This window comes from Hyla sarda, chromosome 3 (assembly GCF_029499605.1).
Source record: "Hyla sarda isolate aHylSar1 chromosome 3, aHylSar1.hap1, whole genome shotgun sequence".
NCBI classification, from domain to species: Eukaryota; Metazoa; Chordata; class Amphibia; order Anura; family Hylidae; genus Hyla; species Hyla sarda.
The window spans coordinates 21,440,179-21,458,814 of NC_079191.1; the positions used below are offsets into that span (position 1 = coordinate 21,440,179).

The 18,636-nt window shown below is 43.4% G+C and overlaps 1 protein-coding gene across 1 annotated transcript in view; it reads left to right on the top strand.

Annotated features, from left to right (window-relative positions):
- The first annotated feature begins 9,748 nt into the window (after nt 1-9,748).
- Nucleotides 9,749-18,636, top strand: part of EVA1A (eva-1 homolog A, regulator of programmed cell death) — a 370,201-nt gene continuing 361,313 nt past the window's right edge. Inside the window, exon 1 of the mRNA XM_056563857.1 lies at nt 9,749-9,868. Within this exon, the coding sequence (XP_056419832.1) occupies nt 9,775-9,868 (94 nt within the window). The 5' untranslated portion in view covers nt 9,749-9,774. The remainder of the gene's footprint in view (nt 9,869-18,636) is intronic.

Genomic DNA, 18,636 nt, shown 5'->3' on the forward strand with positions numbered 1-18,636 from the left:
GCTGAAAATTTTTCCACGCAAAGAAAGAACATGTTCATTCTTTGCACGGAATTCCACGAGTACTGCATAGCCATCAATGGTGACGGCGCTTTGCCCCGCGGTCCTACTGCCGAAGTATTTTCTGCAGCGGCCGCCTGACAGAATCTCCGCTAGTGGAATTCCGTGTGCGTGGATTCTGCAGTATGAACATGCGTCATAATTTTCCTATTTTGGCCAGAGTGGAGATCAGTCCTGTTCTGCATTAGGTTGTGTTCACACTGCGGAATCTCCATGCAGAATTCTAGAATTAGTGTGAATGGGTTATCCATTAAATGGGTCTTTCATTGGCGCAATTACACTATGGAATTTCAGGGGCTAAAAATTCTGCTGATGAAATTCACCCGCCCAAAGAAATGATCATGTTCGGACTGCAGGTGATGGCTCTTGCCTGTGCGGGATTTCTGCTGCCCATAGCAACCAATCAGATCGCTTCTTTCAGTTTTCAGAGGCCTTTTCAAAAGTGAAAGCGATCTGATTGGTTGCTATGGGCAACTCAGCAACTTTTCCTCTGAACAGATTTTGCTAAATCCCCCCCCCAGAATCTCCAACCCAAAATATCTATGGGTTAATGTTCCATAGTGTAACCTGTGGTGTCCCGGTACTGGACATGGTCCTGTACCTTTTGGTCGTAAGTCCCCATACTCGGAGTTCCTCCGTGCTGTTAGGATTCTCTTAGTGGGATAACCCTCAGTCGCCTCATAAATCTGTAATTTATTTTATATAAAGGTTACTCGCAGGACCTTAGGTCATGTGATTCATAGTAAATGTGTTATGCTAAAGTTAAGGACCTTTCGGGTCATGTGATGTACCACAATCCTTTGTGATCGGACTGACAGGTTTGGGGAACCAATAAGCTTTGAGCCTGCCGCTTCAGATACAAGGGCGCTGTGTCCAATCATCGCTCTCTCTTTCCCCCGCGATATGACAGCGAGCGGAGCTCTGCGCAAATCTACAAGACTAATTAGGCCTGAAGCCGATCGCTTCAACTTCTTGATAACTGAGTCTACCTAACTCCAATCCAGCTGATTCTATGTGACTACTGAACCTAAAGCAAACCCCTAAATTCAGTGGAACAGCAGAAAACAATCCTCAAAGCTTATTCCCTACAAAGTCCCAACCAACCTGTGAGGAGCCTAAAGTCCGGTCCTCTTGTATGGACTGCTTACTGCAGATTTTATGCAGGATGCAATCAGCAAAATTATTTCCAGTTTACTACAATTCTGGTTGTGGACAATCCTTTTTTTTTTTTTTTCTTCTCCCTATCGTTCCTGGGACGTGTATATGTGTGTGTGTGTATATATGTGTGTGTGTATATATATACATGTGTGTGTGTGTGTGTGTGTGTATATATATGTATATATATATATATATATATATATATTATACAGAGGAACCCGCACCCTGGCATCACGATAGTTAAGGGTTAATGCTACACCCTTTCATCACCACACAGCTGCACCCTATTCACCCTACACCCCCCAAGCTACCGCAAACCCATACCCTTAAGGCTCATTTACACTACAGAGATATTCCGGGCATGGATTCAATCTACAGCGGGCATCAGCTGAACAAGCCAGTGCTAGGCAGACTCCATAGACGATAATGCGTTTCCGAGCGCATTCCACCGAAAGAATGAACAGGTTTATTCCTTTGGTATATGGGGTCCAGAGTTGGGGTCTATTCACACGGCAGAATTTCCGATTGCGGCATTCCACCTCAAAAATTAAAGCCCAATGACTTCTATGGGATTCCGCACTCCCATTCACACTTCTGAATTTCCGCAAGCGGAAATTCAGAAGTGTGAATGGGAGTGCGGAGTCCCATAGAAGTCTATGGGCTTTAATTTGAGGCAGAATTCTGCAAGCGGAAATTCTGCCATATGAATAGACCTTTTGGCTAGGTTCACACTGCCCGGAGATTCCGAGTGCGGCCAGCACCGACTGAATCAGTCGGCGCTAAGACTGTGCGGACTCTGCAGTCTCCAATAGACTGCAATGTGTTTCCTGAGTATTTCCGCCTGAAGAATGAGCAACGCCATTCTTCAGGTGGAAATTTCCAAGCGGATTTTCCGTTCACAAGTTCCGAAGTGTGAATTTATGTACGGAAACCCATTCACTACACTACACATTTTAGTAAGCGGAATTTCTGCCTGGAATAGCAGGCGGAAATCCCATAGTGTGAACCCAGCCTTTCTGTGGCGGAATGTCTGCTGCGGAAGTTCAGTAGTGTGAATGGTGCAGCAGAATCCCATGGAAAGCAATGGGATGCCGCTGCACCGTATTTTCCGCATCAGAGCTCCAGAGACAAAGTTCTGCCTCAATTCACCCCTCAAATAACCCCACATAAGATAGATGGCATCCGTCTCCAGGGCGATAAATTTTGGATTTCAGATCTGACTTAAGGTATCTGCACAGAACCGCCATGTTTTGTCTCTGCGGCTTTATAGTAATGACTATTTACCTGTGACCTGCCAGACTCTGCGGTTTCCATAAAGTCAGAGCCAAGATCATCTTCTGCATTAAAATAAGACAACCCTATAATTACACAGAAGGGGAATTTAGTATCAAAGGAGGAGTGAAGCCGGGGAGAAAAGTATCTCTCTGCTCTGGGATTTAAGCGGGAGCCCTCTTAAATCATTCTCCCCATTGCCTCATCATAATGCTGGTAGCTTATGTAGTAGAAGCTATTGGACCTCCTGGGTCATACAGTTACTTCTGCACCCTATAGAACAGGGTTTCCCAACCGTCCTGCCTCCAGCTGTTTAAATAACCAACTCCCAGCATGCCCGGACAGCCTTCGGCTATTCTCCAGCACTGAAGGATGTATAGGAAGTCCCATGCAAGTCTATGGAACCTCTGACCTCTCCTGATCGTGTTACACTCAGGCTGCGGAGATTGACGAATGTTTTAAACATCCTGCTACCGGGTGAATGTCATGGTAAAGTATGATTTAACTGTCTAGCAGGCAGGTGCAGAAGAAAAGGTTCATTGCGGGCTGAGTGAGAGTTTAGAGAACACATCAAGGATGAGCAGCTCATCACTACTGCAGGTTTAGGATACTGCATGCCACCCAGCTTTCCCAGTATGTGTGCTGCCCAGCTTTCCCACTCTCCTGGCAATGCTAGTATACTATGGCCCTCATTTACTATTGCAAACCAGACATGTTTTGCCGGGATGTGTGCCGGATTCTGTTGCATTGCGCCAGAATTTGCACCAGAATTGAGGAAAAACCTGACTAACTCTCCATTTTACTGAGAGAATCCAAAAGGGGCGTTGTCACCGAAAAGGGGCATTTTCACAAAAACCCAACATATTTACTAAGCTTTCCACAGAAAATGTGGTGCAATTCTGCTGAGAAAAAACAGACAGATCATAGCAGGTGTAAAAGGAAAATTTTGGGAAACATTAGTAAATATTGTGGGGAAAAAAATTGCAGGAAATTAAAACCTACACAACACTTAGTAAATCAGGGCCTATATATTAGTTGGTGGGAGTGGAGAAATGAAGGGACAACTGAGCAAACAGAAAAGCAATATAAATAGATTTTACAGTTTTATAATAACCATCTTCACCATATCGGCACCAACAGTAATATACTACCCCCTATAGACAAGGTGCATGATAAAGATCCCTTGACCAAATCACTTTTCACATATGAAGTTTGCTCCCCAATGACCGGTTGGTCAAAATAAAATAACATTGTCCCTGCTCGTTATGGTGGTCACTAATATACTGGATTATAGTGCGAGTTTTGACACTGTAAACTTCCTGCTGCATTGCTATCCAGAACACTATGGAGACAGGGAGTCGGCTCACCCAGCTCTCCTGCCTCTTCCATATTGTGTTGGCCCCACTCGTTCACTATGATAATGAATTCTGCAGAGCACTGACCTGTGTTGTTAGCATAATGAAGTGGGTGGGCAGACGGAGAATATGGGGGAGGCAGGGCAGCTGGGTGAGCCGGTGCCCTGGATAGCAATGCAGCTGAAGATTAGTGTCAGAACTCTGCATATACTCAATGGGGGAGATTTATCAAAGGATTTAGACTGGTTTTTCCTGTCTAAATTTGTCGCACAGAAAGTCGGTCTAAATATGTGCGACTTTTCTGCGACTTTTGCTGTAGAGGATTTTTAGAACATGATGCATGCAAGTCTATTTTAGACGGAAATGCATTGGAAAATGCATTGGTGCTGAATTTATCAAGTGCAACTTTTGTGCGACAAGTCGCATCTGCCCAAAATACGCTGAAATGTCAGACCATGTTGGAGCAGGTCTAAATGCAGTTTAAGCTGTAGACCCTGAAGTCTGAGCACAAAATTTATCAAGGGCTGTGAGACCTTTGATAAATTAGGAGCACAATAGACAGGAGACTACCACATACGCTGGTCTATAAGCATACCCAGAATAGACTAGATTAGGAAATGTCCCCCAATGTATCTAGGGAAGTGACCCCCTTTGGGAATCTGTTCACCCGCACTATAACACAGTGGCCCTCATTTACTATTGCAAACCAGAGATGTTTTGTCGGGTTGTGCGCCAGATTCTGTTGCATTGCACCAGAAATTCTGTCTGCGCCAGAATTTGTGGCAGAATTGAAAAACCCCGACTAACTCTCCATTTTGCTAAGAAAAAGGGGCGTGTTCCCGACATTTTCACAAAAAACATCTTTACTAAGGTTTCCACATCAAATGTGGTGGATTTGAGCTGAGAAAAACCTGATAGATCAGAGCAGGTGTAAAAAAATAAAAAATAAAGTAGGGAAAGGGGAAAATGTTGAGAAATTTTAGTAAATACTGTGGAAAATAAATTGTAGGGAATTAAAACCCACAAAGAAACCTACACATCACTCTTAGTAAATAAGGGCCTGTATATTGGGTTTAGTGCGGATGAACAGGGTGCTAGATTCTCTTTAAAGGATATTCTTAACATGTCGGCAGGTATTGGAAGAAAATGTGGACTAATTTTAGCGCTGGAACTCTGGATATTAAGAAAATCAGGAACACATCCGCATTCCTTTCAGAGGCTTTATTGTGAATACATAAGCTACGAGTTTCTGGTCCGAACAGGACCCTTCGTCAGCCTGATGAAGGGTCCGGTTTGGGCCAGAAATGCGTAGCTTATGTATTCACAATAAAGCCTCTGAAAGGAATGCGGATGTGTTCCTGATTTTCTTAATATCCAGAGTCCAGCGCCAAAATTTGTCCACATTTTCTTCCAATACCTGCTATTACGTTACACTGGGACAGCGTGCCTGCTACCAAAGGACTGAGGCTGCGGACCTGGGAATTGTTACCATACCACGCTTTTTAGGTGTTGTGCCCTGAGCGCAATGCCCTCCGGTGAGTTTAACCTTGAATACGTGTAAACTCAATTTTTAAACATTCTTCACTAGGGGCGCAATTTCCCTCTTTCTTTTTTTCCTCTCTCTTTATGATTCTTAACCTGTCGGAATCCACCTTTCCAGACCCTCCTCTTTTTCCCAGAATGAAGAACCTCTATCAAGACCTTCTCAGACCTAGCTTGTCTTGTAGTACACAACGCCTAGAATTATCAATTGGGTCAGTGTAATGCTTTCTTTCCCCTGTGGAGGCACTGCAGGAAAACTGAGCGCTTATTTGGTTTGCCTGCTATTTGTAAGAAGACGGCAGATTGTCAGAGGATCTTTCTAAAACAAAAAATCCATCCATATATCACCCCCGGGATGAAGCCCCCTTAGCCACCATCTTCACACATTACCTATCCAGTCCGTTCCTGCCTCTCTCATCTTCATACAGTACGTGCTGCTGGGATCACATGGGAGATGTATGGAAATTTCTGTACCCCCCCCCCCCCCCCCATGTTTTACCATTAGTGTTGCTTGCGAATATTCGCAATGCGAACTTTATTCGCGAATATAGCACTATATTTTCGCAATTACGAATATTCGTGATCACCCCTCTCTACCTCCAGCTTGTGTGGTGTAAAGAAGGCTCTAATACTACTTTGGGAGACTGGCGTATGAATTTTCGCATATGTGAATTTTCACATATGCGAAAATAAAATGCAAATTTAGCGAATATATGACGAATATTCGTCCATATATTCGAATATGCAAATTCAAATATGGCCTATGCCGCCTCAACACCATTTACCATCTGCCGGCATGAACTCTGTCCTCGCAGTTTATCAAAGGTTTTATGTCCACTTCCGTCAGTCAGTCCGTCTTTCATTTTTGCCATCTTTATTGCTAAAACTAATTTCTATAAATAAATGAATACATATATAATACTAATACTTTACCCAAATTCATAATTTCTACAAGAATTTTCTTTTCCCTTAATTAACTCCGTCCACACAAGTTGGACCCCCTGTGGAGTGAGAATTTGTAGAAGTAAAATGGGGGAAGGGGCTTAATTCAACTATTCATGTACAAATGTACCATGGAAGACTCTGATGTGTGTGATTGAGGACTGGGGTAGGGGACCCGCTAAGTGTCCGCATACATATGGGGGGCAGGGAGTTAACTCTTACTATTCAGCAGTAAAGCTTGCGGCTGGTGTTTTTAAGTGTATGTGGCCATGGGTTTAATCTGTAATCTATGGATCTGCCCAATACAGTCCTCCTATCATTGTGTCCAGCTGATGTTTATACAGATGATCCATCTCATGTCCCCACTAGAAACAATGCAATATGTATATACCAGACGATGGCACATGGAGTGTGGAGTGGTGCATGGAAGACCTGTATTGATCTTACTGCCAAATAGGCTGTGCATGTGCTTATATGATGTCAAGTGGATGACTATTACAATATAGAAGTACAACTATATTCTCATTTATAGAAAAGGTCTCAAGATGCCATCAATGTAATTGTCCATTGCCGTCATCATAAGCTAGGGTCTTCAAGGGGTACTCTGACCCTAGACATCTTATCCCCCGATCCTTTTGGGATAAGATGTCTGATCATGGGTGTCTCGCTGCTGGGAACCCCCGCAATCTCTCCTGCAGCACCCCCTGTCATCTGGTGCACGGAGCGAACTTCGCTCCGTGCACCAGATGACAGGGGGTGTTGCGGGGGTTCCCAGCCACAAGACCATCGCGATCAGACATCTTATCTCAAAAGGATGGGGGGTAAGATGTATAGGGACGGAGTACCCCTTTTAAGGCTATGTTCACACAACGGAATGTCTGCACGGAAAATCTCTCTGCGGACATTCCGCAAACTGCGGGGTGCGGGCATAATATGCCGCTGCTAGGAGCGCACAGGAATGCGCTGTCTCATAGATGACTATGCATTCCGTGTGGACATGGAAAATGGAATTGCTGTGCCGGAAACATCTGGCACGGAAATTGCCCCATGTGCACAGCAGAATCAATGGGACTCTGCTGCAGCGGAATTTCCATGCCGGATTCCAATGCGAAATCTAAAATTTTGACCTGTGTACAGGTCAGATCACGATGGACACCGAAAGATCCCAACAGATCTATTTGACTTGAATGGAGTCCGTTGGGTGTCTGGTATTCTACAGGAAAAAAGGGTTGGACACCTCTACTCCTCCTGTCATCCAAATTTTCTGGTATGCCCGTACATTGTTTCTAGTCGGCCATGTTGGAATGATATGCAGAACTGTAGAAGGCCATGTATGCATACATCGTTAAGGATGGAGGGTGTTGGCTGCTATCAGAGGACCCATGACTAAAATTGGAAATCGACTGGGTCCGGCATTAACCCCTTTAGTGCATTGATCAGTGTCTAAATGCAGGGAATATCATTTCTGGCTAGCTCAGAGCTGATTCCCTGAGTCCCAATTATCTGAGAGGAGTCACTGATGGTCCCTACTTGCTGTCCAATAGTGCAGGCAGAATTTCAGATTTTGGGTCACTTCGTATATAAGAAATTTATAAAAAGAGATCAAAGTCCCATTAAAACAAAAATGGTATCAATAAAAAACCTCCAGATCAGTGTGCCAAAACTGTCCCCCTTACAGCCCTGTACAGTATATGGAAAAATAAGTGTTATAGGGGTTGGAAGAGGCAATTTTTTTTTTTTAAGCATACTGTTTCTTATAAACAAACCAAAAAATGGAAGAAAAATCTGTGCCCTTAAGGGATTATAAACTTTAGCCTGTTAAGGACGCAGGGTGTACCTGTATGCCCTGAATCCTTAAAGGGGTACTCCGATGCAAACATCTTATCCCCTATCTAAAGGATAGAGGATAAGGTGTTGGATCAGTGCATGGAGCAAACTCCGCTCCGTGCCTGACTGGCAATGCAGCCGCCCCGCGATCTAACATTTTATCCCCCGATTATTTGGATAAGGGGTTAAGATGTTTGCGGTGGAATACCACTTTATGCGGCTTTGAAGCGAGCGCAGGAGCTGCACTGTTCAGAGCAGTGAGTGTTGGCCACTATCAGTAGCCTCACGCGGTGCTAATGCCGGGCAGCAGCGATCCCTCCACTGCCATGCATTTAACACATTAGATGCTGATCACGGCATCTAAAGTGGAAGATGCCGGCAGCTCAGTGGAATTCAAGGAACTCCCGCAACATGAGCCAAAATGGAGGGTCCCCTTACCTGCCTCCTGCCACCCGATTTGATTGATGTAACCTAGCTATAGCAGTGGATTGCCAAACTTGCTGTATAACGCTATGCCATAGGCATAGCGTTATACAGTAAACGCAATCTAAAAGTGTAAAATAAGTTTCTAAAATTATACAACCACCCCCCACCCCCCCCCCCCTTATTTTCCCATTTTGCAAAAAGGGAAAAGAGAAATTAAAATATTCGATATCGCCACTTGCGTAAATGTCCAAACCATTAGTATTTTTGGTGTTTGGTTTGGTTTTTGGTTTTTTTATTTTTTTATTAAAGCGATCAAAGTCCCATCAAAGCAAAAATGGTACAGATAAAAACTACACATCACGGTGCAAAAAAAAGAGCCTTCATACTTTACTTTTCTGTATACGGGGATGTATTAAAGGGGTCAGAAAATGATAACTTTATGCATACCAATTAAAAAAAAAAAAAGTTACCGGTAGTCTAGTTTTTTTATTGTACAGAAAAATGCTAATTTAGTTTTCTTTTTAAACGCATTAGCCTACAGAATAAAAACAATGTAGAATTTTTACCATAAAGTGCACTGCATAAAAACCACCCCCTCAAAAAAATTGCTAAATTAGTTTTCCTTAAAATTTCTGCCCACAATTAATCCTTTTTTTTTTTTTTTTTTTTATATATTTTTATTTTTTTTTTATTTTGCTATGGTAAAAAAAAAAAAAATTGTGGTACAAATTGTTCATGCAAAAAACAAGCCCTCATATGGGTCTGAAGGTGATATAAAATAAGTTATGGATTATAAAAGGAGAGGAGGAAACGTTAAAATGGACTTGTCCCTTTAAAGGGTTAAGTCAGTATTTAAGATAAAAAATGTTTTGTATAAAAATTAACTTTGCAGCTGTGTATTTAAGTACTTTATCTTATATATTTTTTTTTTTTATGAATTTGGCTAGTTTTTGACAGATCCTTAGCTGTAGCATCCCTTAGACAGTGTAGGGAGCAGGCACTAGGACCCAGGGGAGTGCCTGCACCCACAGGTAGATGGAGCCTGCTACAGTTTCAGCTGCTCCATTCATTGCCTGTGCAGGGAGGATATTGAATGTTCCTGTGCCCGGAGCATGGCACTCTGTGAGGCTGCATGCTCTGCTTGGAGGAAAGGGATGCTGTGAGGGATTGCTGGATGTAGTTGTTCTCCTCCAGGATGGGATTCTGCACCCCTGCCTATTTCGGCACTTTGGGAATATTGTACTTGGTGACTCTGGGTAACCTGGCGGAGACTTCATCCGAGTTTTCAGGTAGGTGAAACACAAATTGGAATGTGCAGGGGCAGTCTCCCCCTACAGAGGTCTGCTTCTCCACATATTGCTGAGAGGAGACTGCTGACCCTAGACCAGTGGTCTCAAACTGTGGCCCTCCAGATGTTGCAAAACTTCAACTCCCAGCATGCCCGGACAGCCTACGGCTGTCCGGGCATGCTGGGAGTCGAAGTTTTGCAACATCTGGAGGGCCACAGTTTGAGACCACTGCCCTAGACATACATCAGGAAACCTGCATGGAAAGCGATTCCCTAAGGCTGGGTTTACACTGCATCTCCCCCCTTCCCCCTATAAACATATGTTAAATTAAAAACACAAAGAGTAACCATGAGTAGGTCGTACAGCTATTGCAGAATTGTGGTTTATGAAGTTCCTGGCGTTCAATCTCTGCACCTTCCTCCTTTTTTATTGAAGGTACCGAATAGCCAAAATTTTTGGTCTAGTTTAATGCATTGGGTTAGGTCTGATCTTACATGGGTACTCCAGTAGAAATTATTTTATTTTATTTTTCCCATAAACTGGTGCCAAAAGGGTAAACAGATTTGTAAATTACTTCTATTTAATCTTAATCCTTCCAGTACTTATCAGCTGCTGTATGCTCCAGAGAAAGTTGTGTAGGGCTTTCCAGTCTAGCCACAATGCTCTCTGCTGACACCTTTGCTACTCTAGACAGTTCCAAACATGGACAGAGGTGGCAGCTGAGAGCACTGTGGTCAGACAGATGCTGTATGCTCCACAGGAATTTATTTTCTAAGTACTGGAAGGGTTAAGAGTTTTATAAATACAAATGTATAAATCTAACTTTTTGGCACTAGTTTATTTTGAAATGTTTTCCATCAGAGTACCCCCTTTTATTTTTAATTCAACTGGTGCCAGAAAGTTAAACAGATTTGTAAATTACTTCTGTTAAATCTTAATCCTTCCAGTACTTATCAGCTGCTGTATGTTTCAGAGGACGTTCTCTTCTCTTTTGAATTTCCTTTCTGTCTGACCACAGTGCTCTCGAGACACCACTGTCCATGTAAGGAACTGTCCAGAGCAGGAGAGGTTTGCTATGGGGCTTTTCTCCTGCTCTGGACAGTTCCTGACATGGACAGAGGGGTCAGCAGAGAGCACTGTGGTCAGCTAGAAAGGAACTTTAAAAAAAAAAACTTCCTGTGGGGCATACAGAAGCTAAGTACTGGAAGGATTAGGATTTTTAAATAGTAAAACAGATTTGTAAATTACTACTTTCTGGCACCAGATGATATAAAAAAAAATAAAAAATAAAAAAATAAATATATATATATATATATATATATATATATATATATATATTATAATATAAATTTTTTTTTTTTTGCCTGTGTTCAGTGTATGACTAAGGCCTGACATCAAGGCCGAAACGCGTCACCTTTGTCCATGTCTTCCATGTACCTGAAGTTTTTATCTGAATAAAGAAGCATCGTTCCATACTCGCCTGCGCTGGACATTTTGCTTGTTCTTCAGTATGTGTGTGTGTATGTATAATATATATATACACACACATATTAAATTTATATATTCTTTATCTGTTGGGTCCAGAAACTCCTCCAGCTGTTGCAAGACTACAACCCCCAGTATGCCCTGACAGCCAAAGATTCTTGGAGCATGCTGATAGTCGTGGTTTTGCAACAGTAGGAGGGCAGCTGCAGGTTAGGGGAATGCCAGGCTAAATGGACCAAGCCGCAAGCATGCGCTCCACCCTTTCCTAAGCTCTTCACAAATGGCATGGCCGGCAGCGGACCCCCTGCCTGAGCTGTCAGTGTTGTCCCTATTGATGCTTGGCCGGTCATGACCTCAGATAACCTGCTGGTCACTAGTCCCAGAGCAATATAGTCGTTGTATCCCTCTGGATAGAATTTTGTATGACTATGGTGAGAACTGTGCAATGACTTGGGCCGGGTTCACTCATCCTTCAGAAATTCTGGTGCAGCAGCCTTAAAGCAGTACTCCGGTGGAAAACGTAAAAAAAAATATGTATATAACTTTTTTTCCCTGGAGTCTCCTTAAATTTTGTTGCACACTGCAGAATTTCTGTGGTGGAGAATCTCAATGGGAAAATTAAAAAAAATGTCACATCGACTCAAATGCATTATCCTCTATCTATGCAGCCCATGTGGCCCTAGCACCGACTGTATCACCAGCAGGCGATTCAGACATGTGAACCTGCATAGATTATCTGGCTACATTTAAACTATGAAATCGCCACCCAGGGATTTCGTCAGCTGTAGGCATTGCCAAAATCCTTTTTGTGATGGGACCATGCTGAATGAGTAGCCGCTAGAGATGAGCGAACTTACAGTAAATTTGATTTGTCACAAACTTCTCGGCTCGGCAGTTGATGACTTATCCTGCATAAATTAGTTCAGCTTTCCGGTGCTCCCGTGGGATGGAAAAGGTGGATACAGACCTAGGAGACTCTTTCCTAGGACTGTATCCACCTTTTCCAGCCCACCAGAGCACCTGAAAGCTGAACTAATTTACGCAGGATAAGCCATCAACTGCCGAGCCGAGAAGTTCGTGACGAATCGAATTTACTGTAAGTTCGCTCATCTCTAGTAGCCACTACTGAATGTAAAGATTTTGGCATGGAAATCCACTTTAACTATTTTTTTATTTTATTTTTAAATCAACTGGTACCAGAAAGTTATACAAATTGTAAAATCTTAATCCTTCCAGTACTTATCAGCTGCTGTATGCTTCAGAGGAAGCTGTGAAGTTCTTTTCTGTCTGACTGTCCAGAACAGAAGAAAATCACTATAGCAAACATATGCTGCTCTGGACAGTTCCTAAAACAGACAGATGTCAGCAGAGCGCACTGTGGTCAGACAAAGAAAGGAAATTCAAAAAGAAAAGAACTTTCTGTGGAGCATACAGCAGCTAAGTACTGGAAGGATTAATATTTTTAAATAAAAGTAATTTACAAATCGGTTTAACTTTCTGGCACCAGTTGATTAAAAAAAATTTCCACTGGAGTTCCCCTTTAACACCTTAACGACTTATATTTACATCCGTCGCTGGCTCGCGATCTCTGAAACTCGGTCGGAATCTGAGCGCGCTTCATATCTGCGGGGTCCCGGTTGCTATCAGCAACCAGGACTTGCAGCTAATACCAGACATAGCCAATCAGGCTGATGTCCAGTATTAACTCTTTAGACGCCGCGATCAAAGTTGATTGTGGCGTTTAAAACAGGAGAATACACTGCCGGTTAGCTCAGCGGAGCTGTTCGGGACCACCGCAGTGAAATAGCGGCATCCTGAACAGCTGAGGACAGCCAGAGGGGTCATACCAGCATGTGGCAATCAGTATATGCAGTGTAATAGCCCCTAGAGGGAGCTACAACACTGCATAAAAATAGTTTAAAAAAAGTTAATAAATGTGATTTAACCCCTTCCCTAATAAAAATCAGAATGACCCCCCCCCCCCCTTCCCATTTTATAAAGTGTTTGGATAATTGTTACCCATCGCTGATCTCCTTTAAAGAATGCGCATATATTAATTCTTGAAGTCAATAGGCAGCAGATTTGCAGCAAAAAATACTCATGTTAACGTACCCTTAGAGTCCACTTCGGGAGGGGGTCACACAAACAATTGTTGGATCATTTGTGTGACCCCCTTGCAGCCGATAATCTTTGCTCATATTCCATAGGCCAATGTCGGACAATAATATCTTCTGACAGTCCTTGTATGTAAGCAGCAGAGGGTTCTACATGCAGCAATCTACTAATCCTGTCTAGTCCCTGGCAGGCGTGTGGTTAATCGTAGTGATGTCATCTGACTGGTAAATGCAGGGGGTTTTGCATTAAACTCAGTCTCTGAAATAAGAATTACAATGTGTCTAAACACTTAAATGATAGATTTGTGTAATGCTTCCTGGGGCCAGACAAATCCCCAGACTCGGGCAGCTTGAGATTCAAACATGTCGGCTTCCATCTTTGTCTTTACTGCATTAAAATCCAAAAATTGTCAGTAGGTAAAGGCACCAGACTTGGTGGTTAAAGAGAATGTTGGCTGCAATTCATGTTCCAAATGATAGATGGTGTTAGGGCAAGGAGACCTTTCATATGTCTGCGCTTTCATAATGCGTAAAATGCTTTTATGTTCTGGTGTTTCCAAGCCCTTGAAGTGTGCTAAGGATTGGAACACCTGCTCAACACCCCCCCCTCCCTTCCCTGTCTCTACTTGAGTGACAGCCCACTGGAAGCCGAGCCCTGTTTCCATATCTCGTTCCTGGGCTCTGCAGACAAATAGCTGAAAGCCGAGCCCTGTTTTCACATCTCAACCTGCATAACATTTTTCTGCATAGCTCATCAAAAAGATATGGAGACAGGGCTCGGTTTCCAGCTGACTGTCACTCAAGCAGGAAAAAGAATGGGAGAGGAGTGAGGAGGCGTTCCAGTCTTCCAATCTTTAACAGAAAGAAAAATTGCTCCTGAAGTGCTGACATATATCAAAAGCACCATGTGTCTCCATGCAGGAACTGTCAGCCGCAACTCTCCCCTAACTGCTGGTTCCCTTTTTAAAAGGTGATGTTGGTGACAACCAAAATGGCCACCATTACAGCTCCTAAGGAAATGGGGCCAGTCCAGTTTTACCCCGTCCAGCATAAAGCATAGCCTGATGGGAACATAACAATATTATAGACTGTAGGAGGGGTGGGGGGGCACTGTAAATCACATCTGTCCATGTCTAAGATGGCAATCATCCAACTAGGCATAATAGGCTATCGCCATTCAGGTGTCGAGAAAAGCTTAGTAACAACTCCTACGATGTATATTACCTTCCATAGAATTTCAGAAGGGGCCAATAAAATTTCACATGACTGCCAAAACAATCTGTTTAGGATCCATGGCAGACATTTAAAGAGGTACTATAGGGAACTGAACTTGTACTCTATCCTGTTGATCTCCTGTATGGGGCCTGGCTACTTGCCTGTCCTCAATGTCCTCCGGGCACCCACCTTCCAAGACAAGCACAAGTGACGGGCCGCTCGCAGCGCTGTCCCACCGCAGCTGGTTACTGGCGGAGTTGGCCGTCACTTGCATTGGTCTCAGATGATGATGGATGATGGGGGCAGAGTGAGAGGAGGATGGGTAAGTAGCCAAGCACAGTACAGGAGATTAGGATGTCAACCCCTATCCCGTGCATAGAGGATACATGTGTAAGTTCAGTTCCCCATAGTCCCCCGTAACACAGAAATGTCCACCCCAAAATATTCCAAGTGAAAATTCACTGTGTCATTGTGCCATAAGTGCAGTGGCCCCTAACCCAGTCCTTAAAGGGGTACTCCACTGCTCAGCATTTGGAACAAACTGTTCCGAACACTGGAGCTTGCGTCGGGAGCTTGTGATGTCATAGCCCTGCCCCCTCATTACATCACCCTCAATGCAAGTCTATGGGAGGGGGCGTGGTGGCTGCCATGCCCCCTCCCATAGACTTGCATTGAGGGTGGGGCGTGATGCATGAAGGGGCGTGGCTATGACGTCACGAGCTCCAGCTTTTGGAACAGTTTGTTCCAAACGCTGGGCAGCAGAGTACCCCTTTAAGACCCACCAACATTTTTTTTTATTTTTTATTTTTATTTTTTCAGTTACTCCATTGGAATAGAACAGGGAAAAATTCATATCCTGGACTGTTGGTGGCCTTGAGGACTGGGTTGAGGACCTTTATGTAGTGGGTTATGTCATGGCAAGCTAACAGAGACCTTGTTTCCCAGCTGGGAGACCCTCATTGCAGCCTATGCTGTGACAACAACCAGGCTTATTTCCCCCATAGAGGTTATTTGTGAGGGAATTAGCAGTTCCCAAGCATCACAACCTGCTCCGCACAATGACTGGGTCTTTGTATAGAGATGCAGCATTTGCATCTCAGAGACTGGTTTTCACCAAAAAGTATTTATTTTGTAAAGCGCCAGAATTTGTAAATGACTAAAGATTGTAGACTAAGTAAGGAGTGCGCCCGACCTGAGACCCCTGGGGGTCTAGAGGGGGAGTCTATTCACTGTGAGGGGACTGTGCCAGGTCCATCGCTATACCGACTGTATACAAGGCTAGTCCGAGGACACTGACACTACGGGACAGAATAGGGGGCTTGGCAGATAGTAATGAATCTAACATTGGGCTGGGTTCACACTCTTTTACAGAAATTTTTGCTGTAGTTCACCCACCCTTACGCCAGCAGAAATAATGGGGAGTCGTAGTGATAAGTAAGAATCTGAAAGATCATTGATCTAGTAATCCCAGATGATCTGTCACTTTCTTATCTAGTGCACCTAACCTTACTCTCTGTGGTGCACAAACTGTCACTGGATTCATGATTGTGGTGCCCAATTTTGGGATAGCTTATTGTGTTAACTTTTTTGGCACGGGAAATGCAGAATTTTCATAGTGGGGGGGGGGGGAGGGGGAGGGAGAGAGAGGGAGAGAGAGAGGCTTTGGTCAAGGTATGGTAACATGATTATTATAATAATTAGAATTAGAATTATTAGAATTATTATTTTATTATTATTAGTATTATTACTTATTACCATATAAGCCAAGTTTTTCAGCACGATTTTTCGTGCTGAAAACTCCCCCTCGGCTTATACTCGAGTGAAGGGTCTTGGCTTATATTCGGGTCGGCTTTTACTCAAGTATATATACATTATTATTATTATTATTATTATTCAGTATTATTATTATGTATATTATTATTCAGTATTATTATTCGTTATTATTATTAGTAGTATTCGGTATTATTAGTATTATTTGGTATTATATTATTATTCAGTATTATTATTCGTTATTAGTAGTATTATTCGGTATTATTATTATTATTATTATTATTATTCGGTATTCTGAATAAATCAACAGTTCTTCAGTCATTGGAAGAGTTTCATGTGCGTTATTTAAAAAATAAAAATAAAAAAATTTAAAATATATATTCTATTAGGATTTTGGCTGGTAACGGCTACAAATGAGAAACTTTCCATACAATGTATCACAAGACTAGATGACCTGCATTGTTCTAAATGACCAGTGAACTGTGGGCTCTGCTGTCGGGAGTCTCCTTTGATCTGTGAGACAGGAGACCATATGCACACAGGGATGAGACTCATGAAAGAAGTCGGGGAATGCGCTCCAGCCAGGCAGCCTGTAAAACAAAGCCATGACTCTCCCACCATGGTGGACAGACCCTCGTCCTCACTACAGATGACACTTCCACATTTCCTCCATCTGGGGTATGGTAGACAATAGGGGTGTGAATCGCCAAGAATTTGGCGATTCGATTCGAATCGCGATACCAGTGTGGCGATTCGATATATCGCGATATATCGCGATACCGTCTAGGTGACGATACATCGCGATATATCGCCCACCTGGGAGCATTCATAGATCCCAATAGACGCCGCTGTCAGCTTTGACAGCGGCGATCTAGTACTCCGGTGCTCACTTTTCTCATGTTATCCCGTCCGGGCTGCAAAATAAAATAAAACGCACTTTATCTTACCTGCCAACGAGCCCGCGGAGCTCCGGTACAGGTGTTCGGTCCCCGGGCTGTATTCTTCTTACTTCCTGTTAGTCCGGCACGTCACATGGAGCTTCAGCCTATCACCAGCGGAGGCGGGACATCGCTGCGGCTGGTGATAGGCTGAAGCTCCATGTGACGTGCCGGACTAACAGGAAGTAAGAAGAATACAGCCCGGGGACCCAACACCTGTACCGGAGCTCCGGGGGCTCGTTGGCAGGTAAGATAAAGTGCGTTTTATTAAAAATTCCACATCCCTAAAAGAATCGATTCAAAAATATTTTGAATCGATTCTGTATCGGCAAATGAAAAATCGCGATTATCGCGAGAATCGATTTTTTTCTTACATCCCTAGTAGACAACTATGGTGGGAAGATTCACACTTCGGAATTTGTGAACGGAAAATACGCTTGGAAATTTCCGCATGTAGAATGGCGTTGCTGATTCTTCAGGCGGAAATACTCGCTGAACACATTGCAGTCTACTGGGGACTGCAGTGTCCGTGCGGTCCTAAATCAGTCGGTGCTGGCCGCACTCGCAATCTCCAGGCGTAAACTTTCTGCCTGGAGATTCTGTATTGTGCACCTAGCCTTAGGGTCTATTCGCACTGCAGAATTTCCGCTCGCGGAATTCTGCCTCAAATTAAAACCCATAGACTTCCATGGAATTCCGCACTCCCATTCACACTTCTTCTGAATTTCCGCAAGTGGAAATTTAGAAGTGTGAATGGGAGTGCGGAATATCATAGTCTTAGCACCTAATTAGCATATACAGAAAGACAAGGATTTCAGCCGAACGGCGGGGCGGATCCGGGCACGGTAAGCATCAAACTGATCAGGGTCCCCCACACTACCACCCAGTTAGTGCGAGGGGAGCAAGCTGACAGTTTTCCTTTTAAAGGTAGTGTTGACTGAACCAGCTGATGTGCATAAGGGCCTTCTGATACCCCCCCCCCCCCCCCCCCGACAGCTCATGTCTGTAAAAATATGAGGATCAGCCAGTCGCATTTCAACTGCTCAATCAAAGAGAAAAAAAAGATCTCCCATCAGCAGAATCTCCACTGACCATCGATGACTGTACCTGCTTCACAGTACTGAATTAAAGAAAAGCTGATCAGAGTGATGAGGGCCACAGTCTTTTTTTTTTTTTTTTATTTTTTTTTTTTATTCGTTATATTGCATATTTATTCAAATATTTTATATATACATAAATAAATATA